Consider the following 16,364-nt stretch of genomic DNA (forward strand, 5'->3'; position numbering starts at 1 on the left):
GGTTTGTAAAATGCACAAAAATTTCCGAGGAGCTGCAGAAACGATTGCTTGAAACCCGTGCTCTGGTTGCATGGACTGCTCTACGCTGCTCCTCATCTTTGACTGGCAAGTTGAAAGAAACCTTGAGTTGAAGCAACTTACGAACACTGTCCTCTTTCCTCAAGCAAGATTTCAGAGTGATTACCTCTTCCATGCAATTATAATCTAACTCGCTATCATTCTTTCTAGGAAATCCCGCCGTGGTGTTCGTGTTGACAGAACGATGCTCTTTATAATTTGAAGGTCTATTCTCACTTGTTGAATCCTCCTGTGGTTTCTCTTCGAAGTCTAGGTGGGTGTTTCTGTACTTGGAGATAAACTTGGGCCAAGACTCTACCTTGGCTGATTTTGTCTTTCTCTTATCACAGTCCTGCTCTTGGAAACTTGTCACAATACACGATGTGATAGAAAGGGATCGGTGCTGGTTGTGCTGGTTGGGTGACATCCCAGCTGATTTTCCTGGAGGGTTTCTGATTCTCTTATCACAGTCTTGCTCTTGGAAAGCTGCTCCCGTACAGGATGTTATAGGAAGTGATTGCTTAAACCATCGGTGCTTGGTTCGATGCTTGGCTGACATTGTAGCTGGCTTTCTAGTCGAGTTCCGTTTTTGAACCTGTCCACAAGCATAGTTCTTTGAAAACTGGCTTTGGCGTGGAGAATTCTGGTGGCACTGCTTGTGAGCTTTTAGCAGGTTGTAGATTGTGCTGTTGGGAACAATGAAGAAAACTTTCCCTAAACGCAATACAGAGTCGGGCTTAACTACAATCCATGGATACTCAAACACATCAGGTCGTGTAATGGAATGCCTGGGGTTGTTCTCCAGCACTTGAGCTGCAGCTATAGGCTGTCTGTGAATCTCCACATACCTACCTGGATGAACCAATTTAAGCACACCATCCTCCTTTGCTACAATTCCCATTTGCTAGCTTTTCTTAATAGGTATAGATACTGAAAAACATCGAGGAAAGGGGGGTAGACTTCTTCACCTTGCTGATTCATATACTGTCCCTCTCACTCTGTGACAAAAAAAGGGCATAGATTCTTACGAAAGGATCCATTGGATTCATAAATATTATCGTTTGAAGTTATTGCAATGTTCGTTGGCTTCATCTGGAACGCATGCTGACATAAGGCTGTGGCCTTGTTTAAAACTATACGATTGTCCACAGAAAACATATGCTGGTTTACAAGGTTTTTGTCTGCTTTCAAATATTCTGGCTCTATCCATCTCTTTGTCAAGGGATGTTCTGGATATGAATGAATTAGGAAAAGAACAAAAGGGTAATGTGACGATGTCCAAGGTCTTTACTATTGACACAGTGAAACCCTGATAAGCTCCACATACCATTATTGCTGTCACTGATGCACGTAATATTGCTCATGAAATGATATCATTCAATCGGGATCTGATTCGAAAAAAAAAACTCGGATTATTGGAATGGAATTGGTTTTACTTGAGTAATAACTCCTAGAAACAGGAGGGAAGAAATTCACATTTCCATTGTAGGTTTTCTTTTGATGATTGAAGAAATCAAATTTGACCTGAATATACAAGTGTGAGAATTCAAACAGCCCGCCACTGAACTGGATTTGGCCTTGTTCATCACGATGACAAAGAAATAACCACTTAAAATAACGTTGGCATGCAGTGCACTGTGATCGCCATTTCAGATGCTGACTTTAGCTAGTATTGGAGTAGGTTGCCTAGGCAACTACTGTCTCTAGGCAACATCGACATCCAGAACAAAGTGATTCCTTGACAAAATCACAAAAAATATCTTTGATACTTCGCTATGATGTTAGATGATTCCTACAGCTTGCCGACATGATTGATTTCTTAGGTAATCAAAAATTAGAATTCCATTGAAATGAACCCAATTCTTCAAATCATGGATTCTTTTCTTACTTTTTTTTCTCTGTATTCATGATTTGGGTATTTATGTTGGAATTTTTTTCAAAATCATGGCTAATGAAATTTGAGGTTTAATTAAAAGTGGGGTATTTTACTGGTTAAGATTTTATTGAAATTCAGACATAAATTTTTTAATGTGAAATATTAATATGATTTAAATAAATTTTGAATGAATAAAAAATTAATTGTAAATAATTTTTAATAAGTATATTTTGAGGAAATAAAAAACTTTCTAAAAGCTCTATTACACAAAAAAATAAAATTAAACAAGCTTTCTTGATAATTTATTTAGCAAGAATATAAAAAATTAAAATTAAACTCAAATAATATTTAAGTTTTTAGAAGAAAAATAATCTAAGTAAAACTCGTCTTAGCTCGTTCTGGTTTATGAAAAATTATTTTTTCAAATCTTGATAGAATCTAATTAATTTTATTCTAAAAGGGGTTTTTTCTATCATCGGTTTATTTTCTAAAGTTTTCTATAAAATTATTTTTTTTTGCATAGTTTCTTATATTTTTTTTCACTTATTTTTCAGCTTTGTTCGTTAAAAGATTTCATTATATTTTGTTTAGAAGTATAAATAAAAAGTAGTAGTGTTGAAAAATTTATAGGATTTATGGAAGAAGTCATTTTCCATCTAATAATAAACAATAAAACTTTAAGTTCTGGGATTCATCATCAACAAATTTCAAATTAGTTAGATAAAGCTTTAAAAATTACTTCAACAAATAAATATCTTTTATTCTCTTATGCATAATTCTAAATATATTTAGATTACATTTAATAATTCATGTAAATTTATATATTTACTTGGTAAAATGCTAGTCTTTTTATTAAGATTATAAATTTACCATGGTTTTATAATCGATTTCAGCAATCTCTCTGTTAAATAGGGGTTTGCTGTGTAGGCAGCAGGCTCGTCCTCTCCAAGTGATATTTCAAAAATCACCAAATAACTACTCTGATAAGAATTGAGAATATGTTTTTACCAGTGGCGTATGGAAGGTAAAAGGATGAAAACATGAATAATAAAATTTTATAAGAAGACACTGGCAGGGAGAAAACAAACATTGATCTCTCAATGCTTGGATATCAAAGATCTCGTCTACAACAGTCCCAACTCCAACAAGGGTACAAAGACAACTAAGACAAACTTATTTTGGCCACATTTCCAGTTCTTAATTGTGGCTATGCTGAAGGTGATTTGGTATAGAAGCGGACTCCAACAGCCACAGCCAAGATTATCAGGGGGACAAGGAACTGCAGGAGCTTGATGATGAATTCTGGTGTCTTGTCTTGGTTGTAGTGAGGTTGTTTAGGAGGAGTGTACTTGACGCTGGTAGGGATGGTTGCTGTATCAATATCACCTACGTAGAACTCATCCATCAGTGCTCTTGCAGTGCTGCTGTGACCAACATCCTCAAAATCATCAGTTGCGTCCTTTCCTGTAGACCATGCATCAAACTCAAAGAATTAATGGATATATATAAACACATCATTACAATTTTGTTTGGTAAATGTCTTCATACCTGTGGCTGACAGCAAAACATCATCACCACCAGGATGGTCTTCCAAGAATTTTGTCAAGTCATACACCTGTTCCAACACATTATAGTTTCAAATTCAGCTTATCTCACAATTGGAAGACATATTTTGATGCCATTCAAAATTGTGTAGCGTTTCCATAATGAAGAACCCCAAGTTTCTGAGTTAATCGACCTCCAGAAATGATAAATTGATCATTTCTGATCCTTATTTTGCTCTCTGATCCCGCATTAGGACAATAACCGTGTCTCAAATACCAAGCACATGGATATGGAGGCTGGCCATCTTCCCTAAATTTTTAAGGTAATGACTAGATTTCAATGTCATTGGTGGCTGAAGCCACATTTTTCCAACTCTTCCCAAACTAGAAAAGAAAACAGAAAAGAAATCATCCAACCAGAATAACAAGGGATCTAAAGAATCCTATTAATACATTCCTTTTGCCTAATTCAACAGTGTACATAAAATGTCGAGAGCAGCTCAGGGCACGCATGAGAGAAGAGATTTCAAGTTTCAACACCAAAACTTACAAACTCACCTCCCCCTCCTTTTCCAGGCAACAATTATTAAACTCTATAAATCTCGAGAACATGTTGGTCTGCTGGCGCTTATGACATAATGATAACAATACAAGTTTTTTTTTTATTACGTGGATGTCCGGGCCAGCTTGCGCCTACCTCGACTAATCCCACGGGCCCTGAAGTTAACAACCATGTAAACCTCCAGAGGCCTTAAGGTTTGTGAGACTCGAACTGGTGACCTCAAGGGAGCAAACCTAGAACCTGACCAGTTAAGCTACACCCCTCAGGGTTACAATACAAGTTAATCAACACTTGTGATGCTATGCAATTTAATTCCCTCCTATCATAGATTAAAGCTTACATATTTTCAAGAATTATAGGCAATACTTGCTGAGCCTGGCTCCGCCAGTATGAGATCCAAAATAGTCTCAACATAAGTCTCACAGCAATTACCATGCCCATCTAAAATATTGACCAATGAGTTTAGAAAAAACTATGGGTCCAAAACAGCCTCTCAATTATCCTACTGCAGCCCATCAGTATCATCACTGAACATTCACCTTAAATATCCGTGATTTCCACGGATCTGAAGAAATTGTTCATCTGGGCATTTAAAATATAATTTAACTCCTACAACAACAAAAACAACAACCTCAACCCCAAACTAGTTGGGGTCGGCTACATGGATCCTTTGATCGATAATTTAACTCCTAATGTAATAAAAAATGTCACATATAATCTTCTAAATTCAATGTAGGGACCGAGGTTGTAATAAGAGATCTATACATTCACAATCACGGTTTTTCCCTAAGAAATCAGAATTCCAAATCTAGACAAGAAAACAAAAAAAATAGATGAACTGATTACTACCAATCATTTAATAAAAACACTCGGCTGCCACCGCCGCAGCAACAACAATAAAAGTGTAATTAGCAACGCAATAAGACGAGGACAGAACAAGCAACCAGAGAGAAATCTATGTTCACCTTCATCAAGATCAAATATAATGCTATAAACCCATCATTGCAAGAAAAGGATATGTGAAACAAATTGGAAAGGAAAAGAAAAAGGGTACCCTGCCCTCAACGACGAGCCAGCAATCCTTAGGGCTGTTGTGCGCGGAGACCTCTTCCAAAGTGAATACCTTGCCGTTGCCGCCCATTGTGTGTTTTCTTACCCTTTCGTTTGGTTTTAGAAGGAAAATGAAGGATTCTGCGCTTTGTTACTCAATCACAAAAGCATTGAGTGGCTTTGATTCCTGAATGGAACTTACATAGACCAGGAGACAAGTGGAGAGAAGGAAGGCGAGGGAGGGAGTGAGTTGGTTTGGTGGTTGGTCAGAGTCAATTGTGGAGGGTTTGGTAAGAGGTGGTAGGCTTTTGTCACCAACCAACTGGCTTGTTATAATTATTTTGATCCAACTGTATTTATTTTTTTTATTATATATTTTATTTTATGACATTTGCATTACTTTAATGGTAACATTTAAATAAAAAATTTAACAAATCATTTCTTTTTCAGCTAACGCCCCTCCGATACGAGAACAAATGGTGCATACATTAAATATTTGTATGCATCTAAGACATGGTACTAATCATGGTAGGGTGCGAATAAGAATTCGGAAGAAATGGCACCGAGACTTGTAGCCTAGTGGTGACAGGGCTTCTCTATTTCTGTATTTTAGATTCAAGTCTATGTTTGTCATTCCCGTATTGTCTTATCTATCTATTAAATTTACAGGGTGTTTAGTGAGTCTAAGAATTAGTCATGGTATACGTAAGTTAACCCAAACACCCCGGATTATTAAAAAAACAAATTCACAAGGAATGAGATCAACATCATGAATTGAAATTGTTTTATGTTATTCGGTGGATAACTATAAATTATTATTTTTAAAAGTTATTTTAAAGATGGAAATAGGTAAACAATAAAAAAATATATCAAATTTAAAACCTATTAAAAGTGATAATGATATTCGATTTAATCTTGTGACCCAGCTCGAATTGAGTTTTGAGTAAAACTAAAAAGAATATTAATCTAACTAAACTTTTTAACCTAACTAGATCTTTAAGGTTACCTTCAAGAAGTTTTTTTAAAGATAAAACGGTATCGTATTATACACTAAAATTGACAGGAGAGTTGTAAGATTTGAATTAGAAAAAACATGTCAAACTTCATTATAGACAAGATTTGATAAGGTTCAAACTTGCACGTGGCTCACGAAAGGAGTGTAATAAAAAGTCTAAATGGTACACGTCATTTTCTTTTAACCTAGTAACTCGATTTCTTTTTACATCAATTCTCCAGGGGAGTCACATTAATACATTTTGGGCTTTGTGACAAGATATTTTTATGAACAAGAAATTTGTCATCTTTTTTAAATCATGTTAAATATAATAGATATGCAAAAATAAAATAAAATGCATGAACTAGAACTCAAATCTATCTCAACTTAATAACAAATAAACCATCCAGTTTAATTTTATTAGTCTGAGATGCATGTAATTAGATGCACTTTTTTATGATAAAATAAGCTGTATTTGAGATTATAATTGAATTATATTTTAAAAAATTTTAATTTTTTAAAAATAAAAAATACTATTTTAATATAATTTTAAATAAAAAATATTTTCAAACATAATTTCTATCATGTTAACAAACAGATACTAACTTTACGACAGGAAAAAGAGACTCGAAATAAACAAATGTTTTATTAAAAAAATAATAGTGGAAAGATACTTCAAAAATATCTTTATAACTATTTAGCTCAATATAAAATTTAAAAAATATATACTACTCCTTTAATTCGTCGTGAGTATTAACCTGTGATTGAATTATTGAGAATATCTGAATATGCATGCCATTAATTCTGAAAAATAAATTTGTTTATGGGGTGGGTCTTTTTTCACCACCAAACTTGACCTTTTCCAGTTCTAGCCACGTCTCAATCAACTTATCTCAGTACAATGGTGGGCGACACACGTCACTTCCTTTTCACAGGATTTTCATTTAAAAAGGAAACTAGATGTGTACCCGCACTATATCTCGAGATTGGATTTTTTTAAAATAAAAAAATTGATGTCTAAAGAAACCTTGAGATTATTTTTTTAAAAAAAATAAATATAAAAAAATTAATTAATTTAAGTTAACATATTAAATTTATTATATAAGTTATGAGACTGAAATAATTTAATAAAAAACAAATAAAATCACAAAACTTATTTTAAAAATAATAATTTAAAGTGATGAAATTATAAAAAAAATTAAAGTACAAAAAAAATAATATCAATTTGTATTGTTTTTTCAAACTAGTGACTTAGGTTATTAGATTAGAATCATCATGTTTGAAAAAATAACAAAACTTAATTTTCAACTAATCAAATAGAAAGATGAAATTAAAACAATGACATGCTGTCTTAAGAAAAAAGAAAAAGACGTGAAACTTTCAACAACATGATATAAACTAATTTTTGACTTTTAAAAAGCGTCACATACCACGTCCAAAAAAATACAGATGTCTCTCATATGACTGTACACACCAATTATTTTTTTAATTATATTTTATATTTATTAAAATGTAATTTTTTCCTTAACCAGATTGAGAATATAAAAAACCCTTAAATATTACTTTTATTTTTTTTATTTTAAGAATAATTTACCGTAATACTCAGTAGGCCCTGTAAAAAAATTGCACTCACCTTCATTACATTGTAAGTACCTCTGAATCTGTTTGAACATTATTTTCAGAGGGAGTGAGTTATTAATTTAACAACTTAATTGTCTAATTATTTGTTACGAGCTTGATGATCAACATTACAAGACCATTTCTTTCTACCAACATGTTTGGTTTAACTTTGAAGATTTTGCATTAGATTTTTTTGAATTTTTTTTTTGTAACTTTACAGGCTCATCAAGCTTAGTTTAATAATTATATATTTATTTTTAAAATTAGAATCATAACATTATTTTTGTAAAAAAAAACTATATCATACTAATTTTTAATATCATTCAATGCTAAATTAAATATAAAAATTAATATTTCTACCTTCATCGCTATCATCATCATTATTTATTTCTCGTTATGAGTAAAGTATAGAGATAATTAAAGAGGAAATTCAGCGATTAAGACATTGTTATATCCCTGCAAGGATCAAATCACAAGTTTAATTTTCATGAAGCATACTTATTGGGAAGGATAGCCACAAACTCTGAATAAGACTAGACTTATCCTTAAAAAAAATATATATATACACAAAGATATCGAATTAAAAAAATATATAATATTTGATGTATAATATAGTTGTTTGAGGAAAAAAAGAGGTGGGAAATGTCAAGGTCGGGCCTTCATCGTACCTATCACGAAAACGCATCACGCTTGCCTTGAATTCTGGTCTGCCCATCAACTCACCGGCCTCGAAGGTGTTGCTAATTTCTCAACTCTCAACTAACAACCGTTACCATTATTCTAAAGCGCACACAGAGCACTTCCTTGTTATATTGTTTTATTTTTTTTAGCATAATCTTCTTATCGTTGGACTAACAAATAATGATAAATACTTACTCGTGAACCCACTTAACCCATTTCATTAGGTACGCGCGCCTCTTTTTTTCTTTTTTTTAATTGTAGTGGATAATATGTTTGATGTTCCAATTTTTATTTTTTAAAAAAATTAGATGATGTATTGTGTGATTTATCTAAATCATGGGCACCACGATGAATGAAAAATTAGGACTTAAGTTATTTTTGACCCAAACAAAACCTCTTTTTCCATCCTTTTTTTTTGTTTTTACCAAAAACTCCTTAGGAACTGTGATAAACATATACGTGGCCTAAAAAGCCAAAACAACCGTCTCAAAAACCGAAATCAACATGAAATAAAAAATCAAACCAAATTCAAATCTATTTTTTCATAAATTTTAAAAGTAAAAAAAATCTAATACGAAATTCCCTCATAAAATAGAATCGTTTTACACAAGCATTGACTATTTTGGCGGCCTAAATTGGTGTCGGTGATATTTTTCTCTTTCTCCATCAAGGACTAAAAAGTAATAAAAATAAACTTTTTATCATATAATTGAATTTGAAAAAAAATTGAGACATCAAAATCGTATAATTTTTGTTATTTTAAAAGTTAGATGACTAGAGTGTATCTTTCCTGAAACTTATGACACGCCATCCACGTTTGATGTTCTTTTTATTTTGGTCCCTATTCTTCCAATTCCACCATGGACTAAGAAATCAAAAGTAATTAAATTGTCAAGAAATGAACAAGTCCATCCACAATGATTTGTGTATGCGCAAGCACTATTAATGTCTACGGTTAATATCCCATGCATTTTAATATTTACTCTAATTTGTGAGATTTTATGATGTTAAAATTATAATAATTATTATTTATTATATTAAGAGAGATAAATATGGAAAGGAAATAAATGTAAAAGATAACATTTTATTATTTTTTATATGACTGGATGTGATTTGTTTTTGTTTCTCTCTTCTCTTTGTTTATTATTATTTTTAAAATAGTGTTTCAGAACATATAAGATGAATAAGAAGATATATATTCTAATTTTTTATTTTGAAAATATAAAATCAAAACCGTTCAGAAAATTGTATATTTTTGTGTTCATTTTTATTTTCTAGAACGAACACATTTCTATCTTTTTTTATATATATATACTTTATATAACAAGATACTAAGTAGTATTGATAATTACAGATGCTGCATCACGAAAAATTTCAAGATTGGCTGCGTCGAAGAGCTGAACTTCCTCATCCCTAAAAAAAAAAAAGAAAAAAAGAAAAAAAGAAGAAGAAGAAATCGTGTTGATTCAAAGATTTTCAGTCTTCAGAACGCAATTTGAGATATTCATGTTTAGCGACATGTTTGGCATGATATATACAAGCACGCCATTGTTGAACACTTGATCTGCTAACACAACAACCACATATTCTATTGCACAATTTTAGGTTTTCCAGCTATAAGTTCAAGACAAGATTAATTAAAATTAAATTGCTGTCTTCGATGGAACAATAATTGTTAAGGTAATAGGTTTCCGAGACAAAGAGACAGCATAATTGAATTTTTATATAAAAATAAACAAACTACTGATTAAATCAAGAAAATTAAAAAAAATAACTGAATCTTAAGAGTTAATAATCCTAATCTCCTTCAAAATCGTTGCAAAATTAGGCTTTTGCAGAGTAAATATGTGTTTGGTGACGTGGTTTAACTTTTTTTTAAAGTGTTTTTAATTTAAAAAATATTAAATTAATTTTTTATATTTTTTTGATGATTTTAATATATGATATATAAAATAAAAAAATAAATATTAAAAATATTATTTTAAATTAAACAAAAATCTTCCAAAATATTACCCAATAAATACTACGCTAATAGCTGAATAACTTTGCTCATTCAAGCAAACAAGTGGACCGTATCGTCTCTCAAAGCATAGGGCGTAATAATTAGACCGACTTGAGGATCCACTTGAAAAAATAATCGGGTTTCTAGGTTGACCCAATTCAAGTTTATAATTTTCATTTGAAATAACATTATTTTAGTTATTTTTAAAATTAAATTTACTGGTTGAATTCAAGTTTATAATTTTTATTTGATATAACATTATTTTAGTTATTTTTAAAACTAAATTTACTGGTTGAATTCAAGTTTATAATTTTTATTTGATATAACATTATTTTAGTTATTTTTAAAATTAAATTTTATCATACCACTACCAAAACCGATTTAACTTGTAATCTAATCCAAATTTGATTTTAAGTTATATTTTTTTCCGGGTTAATTAAAGAAAGCATATCGGGTTTAATAATTATATTCAAAGCTCAAATCATTTGAGCATGACAGCAACAAAGTATTCTTAAATTGGATCCATGTTCTTCTCTGTTTTTTTAATTATTCTCTTGACTTCACATACGGGAAATTGATAATTAAAACCCACTAATTGATAGGTGATGATTTAGCCTGAAGCAACCAATTGACCAAATTGATAAAAGTATAATAAATCATAAAGCATTTTGTATTAAAATACGAAAGCTAAGGTGTTTCTAGCCAATGTATTCTAGCCAAGCACCAAAAAAAAAAAAAAAAAAAAAATCTATCATACTATCTACATAATTATAATGCATGTGCAAATTCAAACTGTGCTTAAAATAAAAATAAAAAATATATTTAAATTTAATTTTTTTATATTTTTAAATTGTTTTAATATGCTAATATTAAAAATAATATATATATATATATATATATATATAGTTTGTATCATTTTAGGATTTTTCAATCCAATTTTAGGTATAGTTAAACAAGTTAACAAAACTTAACATGAACGAAGTTTTTATTGATTTGAATGTCTAAATTAAATTGATTAAAACCTTAATGAGTTAATGCCTTGTAAAAAAAATAAAATATTAATGTTTTAATAAAAATAATTGATTAGATGATACACGAGTGAGTTAAATAACCAATAATTTTTATTTTTTTTAAGAAGATATTTGAAAGTGTGATAATAGTTATATTTCAAAATATTTTTAACTCAGTAATACATCAAAATAACATATATATTTTAAAAAATTATTTTTAATATTAACATATTAAAAAAAATATAACATTAAATTTAAACAATTTTTTTAATTTGTTTTTCAAAACACAGTTTGAATAACGTTAGTGAACATTGCACAGTTCAGTTCTCACAGCTATGCCTCTAGGATTCGGTTTTTTACCATCCAATAATCTAGTTTTTTTTTTAAATAAAAAAAACCGATTTTAGTAGCTCGTGAGTTCACCTCCTCCTCCAACGAGCAAAGCTCTGGGCTTGTTGAACCCAATTATACATTTGATACGGCCCAGCTCAATTAAACGAGCTCATGCTTTCCCACTTCGGGCCCATGTTTACTACTAACAACTGCTCACCGTACACAACTCACTTGACACTCACTCGATAACCCTAACTTCAAAAACCCTAGCCACCCTCACTTATATACTCCTTCACCACCGAAATCAACTCCCTTCGAGAGAGAGGAGGACGCGGCAAAAATGGTGTCAGGATCAGGAGTCTGCGCGAAGGTGGTAGTGGTGGACGCGAGACACCACATGCTTGGGCGTTTGGCATCTATCATTGCCAAGGAGCTCCTGAACGGCCAGAAAGTTGTGGTTGTTAGGTGCGAGGAGATATGTATGTCCGGTGGGCTTGTGAGACAGAAGATGAAGTACTTGAGGTTTCTCCGTAAGCGCATGAACACCAAGCCTTCTCATGGTCCCATCCACTTCCGCGCTCCTGCTAAGATCTTCTGGCGCACCGTTCGTGGGTCCGTTTCTTTTCATGTTTTTCTCTCCCCATTTGACTCTGTTTTCATATATATATATATATATATATATATATATATATATATATCCTCGGATATGTTTGTTTTGTTGGAAATGGCTTGTCTAGCTGATGTTTCAATGAGTATTCTGGTGTTTAAGAATGTGGGCTTAGGTTGTTTTAGCTGTTTTTGAGTGTTTCGATGTTAAAATTTTATTTTTCTTTCTTTTGGTATTTTGACAGAATGATACCACACAAGACTAAGAAAGGGGAAGCAGCACTTGCAAGATTGAAGGCTTATGAGGGAATCCCACCTCCATATGACAAGAAGAAGAGGATGGTTATCCCTGATGCTCTTAAGTGAGTTTTTTCTTAGCTTAGTATGACTCTTTGGATGTATTGAGACTTAAGTGTTTTATATAGAATTATTTGATATGATTGCTCTATGTTTTGTTTTTGAAAATTAGGGTGTTGAGGCTTCAGAAGGGTCACAAGTATTGCTTGTTGGGCAAACTGTCATCTGAGGTTGGATGGAACCACTATGACACCATCAGGGTAAGTTTTAGCTTCTCCTTAGATTGTCTAACCATGATCTTATTGTTGAATGAATTAGGATTATACTTATTTTCCCTATTCAAAACACTGAATTTGCTTCATGGCTTATTGTATTTAATTATACCAGTTTATTTAATTCAAAGCACACATGCTATAAAAAGAACAAACTGCAAAATCTCTTAAATTCTCAGCTCTGGTTCACGAGAGATTATTTAAAGTGGATTGGGCTTTGTTATTAATGAATATTTACTAGTCTGTTCTAATTTGTGTCATGGGTGTGTAATGAGTGTCTGAATTCGATAAGTTAACAGTTGCTGTACTGTTTTGTTAGGAAATAGCAATGTGGTGTTTGCTAGTTGTTACCTTGCCATGTTGCAAGCTATGCATTTTCTTTAGTTAATTGAATGTCTTCATGTTTTTTCTTGTTGAAGTTCCTTGTGAAACTCTTGAATAGCGTATGAAATTTGATGAGTAATTCTCTTTATCTGATCGCTCAACAGGAGCTGGAGGAGAAGAGGAAGGAGAGGTCCCAGGTTAGATATGAAAGGAAGAAACAGCTCAACAAACTCAGGGCAAAGGCAGAGGTAACTGCAGAAGAAAAACTTGGTCCCCAAGTAGATATCCTTGCACCTGTTAAGTACTGAATTCCAAGGCTCTAGCTAGTTCACAATTTTGTTGGGGATTCTGTTTTTATGGATCCCAGAGTGTTATTTTTTGTTTAAAAAGCTTGAATCTGTTTAAACTCGAGTGGTTATTTAGTTTCTACTCATTAAGATGTTGAATGATTTAGATAATTTCAAATTCCTTTGTTTGCCATTGGATCTCGATGTCCCAGGCCTTTTAATTTACAAGCACATTTCTTGTTGTCAAATCATAGCTTAAGATATGTCAGAATGAATGCATCATGTTGGACACGAGTAATTGGACCCGTTGTTGTGGCACACTGTCTGAGTTATTGTGCAGCGTGAATGGGTTTGGGTTCCAAGCGCTAGTTCCTTTCTTCAATGGTGTGAATGACAGTGCAGCTTGTCCTTTTCCTACAATGTAATGACAGTGCAGCTTGACCTTTTCCTACAATGTAATGACAGTGCAGCTTGACCTTTTCCTACAATGTGGCAGATGATTTTCAGCTGCTGTTCTACTAGTTGGTTTCGAAACCTTGTGCCTGCATATGTAGGTTGGTTTTTGTGCTGGAAGCGTTAATTCTCACTGGAAATGTTTGCGGTTTTTAGTTTTATTTGTTCAAAGACAAAGAAATAGCATTTGATTCCAATCAAGTTGTATGTTCTTGATGGAAAAGAAATTTGGCGCTTTAAGTTTTTGGAGCTTTTATGGTGCTGCAACACCGGCACAATTGTCTGCATGGTTCGAGTCGAGTTTGTTTACAGTTAAATATCTGGGAATTGCATACAAATTTTCACGATCAAGGAAAACATGGCCTTCTTTCAAACGCGCTTCTCCAGGAGATGTTCTTCTTCATGACGCAGGTGGGATTCAGATTATGGAAATGAAGTCTCTAGGTATTCATTTTCACCCCCAAGCTGAAACAGAATTAGTCCGCAGCTAGTTTTAGTGAAGCAGTAAAAAGGTAACATTGTAGGCAATAGCATAACCTGCATGCTCAGTGCTTGGGCTGCGTGGGGATGACTGAAGCAGTGTCGTAACTCAGTTTGGTGGGTTAATCCGGGTGAAAAACCTGATTTTTTTTAACAAAGTTTAGGCTGATTTGGATTAACCAACCTGCAATCTAAACTTTGAACCAAGTTAATTTCTGGATCGAGTGTTGGTTCGGTTCATGACAGAAATTTTATAGTTGACGAAAGGAAAAATGTACACATGCTATCACAAATTGTCGAGATTCAAGATGTTTGCATTCTACGGGGAAAGGCCAAACGAAAATTTTCGTAGGGTTGGTTTTGGAGGATGAAATGCACCCATCTTCATTTGCACTTTCGTTAATGACTTCTGACATTTTCCTAAATTTCTTTTGTATAGAATTGCACTAAAATAAAATTTTCTTTCACTCTACTTACCTACTGATATTTGTTTGCCTATAAATTATTGCCTCCAAGCTTGCTGATTACATGCCTCACAACTATATACCTACAGCTACACCTGCCAAGTTTCAAGGTGCTGAAGCTGGAGAGTTCCGAGAGCAGTTAGAAATTCTTTCCTCCCATTTCTCCATGAATATTGTAATTGCCAGCTGTTTCCACTTCTTGGCACCTTTCGTCTCTTGCAGCATACCCACGTTTGTTTATCACCAACACCAGCTTCCATTCTTTTAACAATCAACTTAACCATCAGACCAGTGTTATAAGAGTTAGCCCGGCCCGGCAAGTCGAATCGATGACCCGTACACTGGTCAATAGAAAACCATTATTATCTTTCTTTTTACCAAAACATTTCATTTTCGTCGTGAGATAATAACCAAATGCTATCAAACATTGAATTGAAGTTTACCAATCAAATCTTATTTTAAACAGAGTAAGAACTCGTAATCTACACTTAAAGTTGGGTGAAAAAAGAAAAAAAGAGAACAGATATTGGTTAAATAAGGGGAAAAATGTGTCCAGCGAGTCAAGTTCATACCAAGTAGCATCATTCTTATCCCAAGAAACTTCCTTGTCGAGAGAAGAACGAGATTGGCTGGTCTTCAACTTTCTCGAGCTAGCAAAATTATTGATTTCGGGCTTTTGGGTTTAGTGGAACTGGGAGGTATCTTTCCTTGTAGAGAAAGATACGAGCATGATTTAGAGTGAGAGTACAAGTTAAGAAAGAGATCATTGCAAATTATAGTGGGAATTCTGCATGATGCGGGTACAAGAAGCATCCTAGGCATCATCGATTCACTAGTATGAAAATTCTAATAATCTAGCAGATTACCCTAATACTCCTTTTTCATCCAATAAGTTTGAATTTATTTATTAATGAAACAAATTCTTTTTGGGATCAACTTATGTGTTAATTAAAAACTAACACACCTTTTATTAGATTAGCTAGATTTATTTTACGATTACACCTCGTTAATTAAAAATATCTCATTAAAAGTATTAAAACAAGATGTTTTTCAGAATGCAACTATAGGTTACATCCTAAAAATAAACTGTGCATGGATCATCTTTTTAAATAATCTTAAAGACATATCCTTAATATGAACTTGATGTATTTAGACAAATTTGATACATTTTCTTAGATTCTAGACCTAAAGTTTGAATTAAAAAAGTTATAGAAAATAATATATATTCTTAATCATCAAATCAACCTCTTTGATTAACACTTATTTTCATAACATGATAAAAAAATCATGTGTAAGTATGAATATACTATATAGTTTTTTTTTAAAAAAAAATTTCTTCATTTTTTTAAACAATGTTTCACCTAAATTCTCTCTTTTCACTACTACATTTAACAATTTTACTGACGAAATATTCTGTTGGTATTTACTCTACCATTCCATTAGTATGTATTT

At 32.4% G+C, this 16,364-nt stretch overlaps 2 protein-coding genes and 1 long non-coding RNA gene across 3 annotated transcripts; 1 reads left to right on the forward strand and 2 right to left on the reverse strand.

Moving 5' to 3' along the window:
* Nucleotides 1-2,966: 2,966 nt before the first annotated feature.
* On the reverse strand, nt 2,967-5,388 carry LOC133692598 (cytochrome b5). The gene is made up of 3 exons (XM_062113665.1): nt 5,094-5,388; nt 3,482-3,548; nt 2,967-3,397 (listed from the first exon to the last, which is right to left on the reverse strand). The coding sequence occupies exons 1-3, from the start codon at nt 5,178-5,180 to the stop codon at nt 3,141-3,143; spliced, it is 411 nt and encodes a 136-aa protein (XP_061969649.1). The 5' UTR covers nt 5,181-5,388; the 3' UTR covers nt 2,967-3,140.
* Nucleotides 5,389-11,964: 6,576 nt separating this feature from the next.
* Nucleotides 11,965-13,713, forward strand: LOC133690755 (large ribosomal subunit protein uL13w-like). Its single transcript, XM_062111022.1, has 4 exons — nt 11,965-12,341; nt 12,581-12,697; nt 12,805-12,892; nt 13,393-13,713. The coding sequence occupies exons 1-4, from the start codon at nt 12,070-12,072 to the stop codon at nt 13,534-13,536; spliced, it is 621 nt and encodes a 206-aa protein (XP_061967006.1). The 5' UTR covers nt 11,965-12,069; the 3' UTR covers nt 13,537-13,713.
* A 1,150-nt stretch (nt 13,714-14,863) lies between these two features.
* On the reverse strand, nt 14,864-15,630 carry LOC133690756 (uncharacterized). The gene is made up of 2 exons (XR_009841499.1): nt 15,485-15,630; nt 14,864-15,253 (listed from the first exon to the last, which is right to left on the reverse strand). It is a non-coding gene; the product is annotated as an uncharacterized LOC133690756 (long non-coding RNA).
* Nucleotides 15,631-16,364: the final 734 nt, after the last annotated feature.

Source organism: Populus nigra, chromosome 4 (assembly GCF_951802175.1).
Source record: "Populus nigra chromosome 4, ddPopNigr1.1, whole genome shotgun sequence".
In the NCBI taxonomy this organism is placed as follows: Eukaryota; Viridiplantae; Streptophyta; class Magnoliopsida; order Malpighiales; family Salicaceae; genus Populus; species Populus nigra.

Bases quoted from the DNA above. Each gene is read 5' to 3' on its own strand.
- LOC133690755 (XM_062111022.1), top strand. From the start codon at position 12,070: ATGGTGTCAGGATCAGGAGTCTGCGCGAAGGTGGTAGTGGTGGACGCG. The intron at 12,342-12,580 runs GTCCGTTTCTTT...GTATTTTGACAG, and splicing joins TTCTGGCGCACCGTTCGTGG to AATGATACCACACAAGACTA. The intron at 12,893-13,392 runs GTAAGTTTTAGC...ATCGCTCAACAG, and splicing joins ACCACTATGACACCATCAGG to GAGCTGGAGGAGAAGAGGAA.
- LOC133692598 (XM_062113665.1), bottom strand. From the start codon at position 5,180: ATGGGCGGCAACGGCAAGGTATTCACTTTGGAAGAGGTCTCCGCGCAC. The intron at 3,549-5,093 runs GTACCCTTTTTC...GTGTTGGAACAG, and splicing joins GGCTCGTCGTTGAGGGCAGG to GTGTATGACTTGACAAAATT. The intron at 3,398-3,481 runs GTATGAAGACAT...CATGGTCTACAG, and splicing joins TGTTTTGCTGTCAGCCACAG to GAAAGGACGCAACTGATGAT.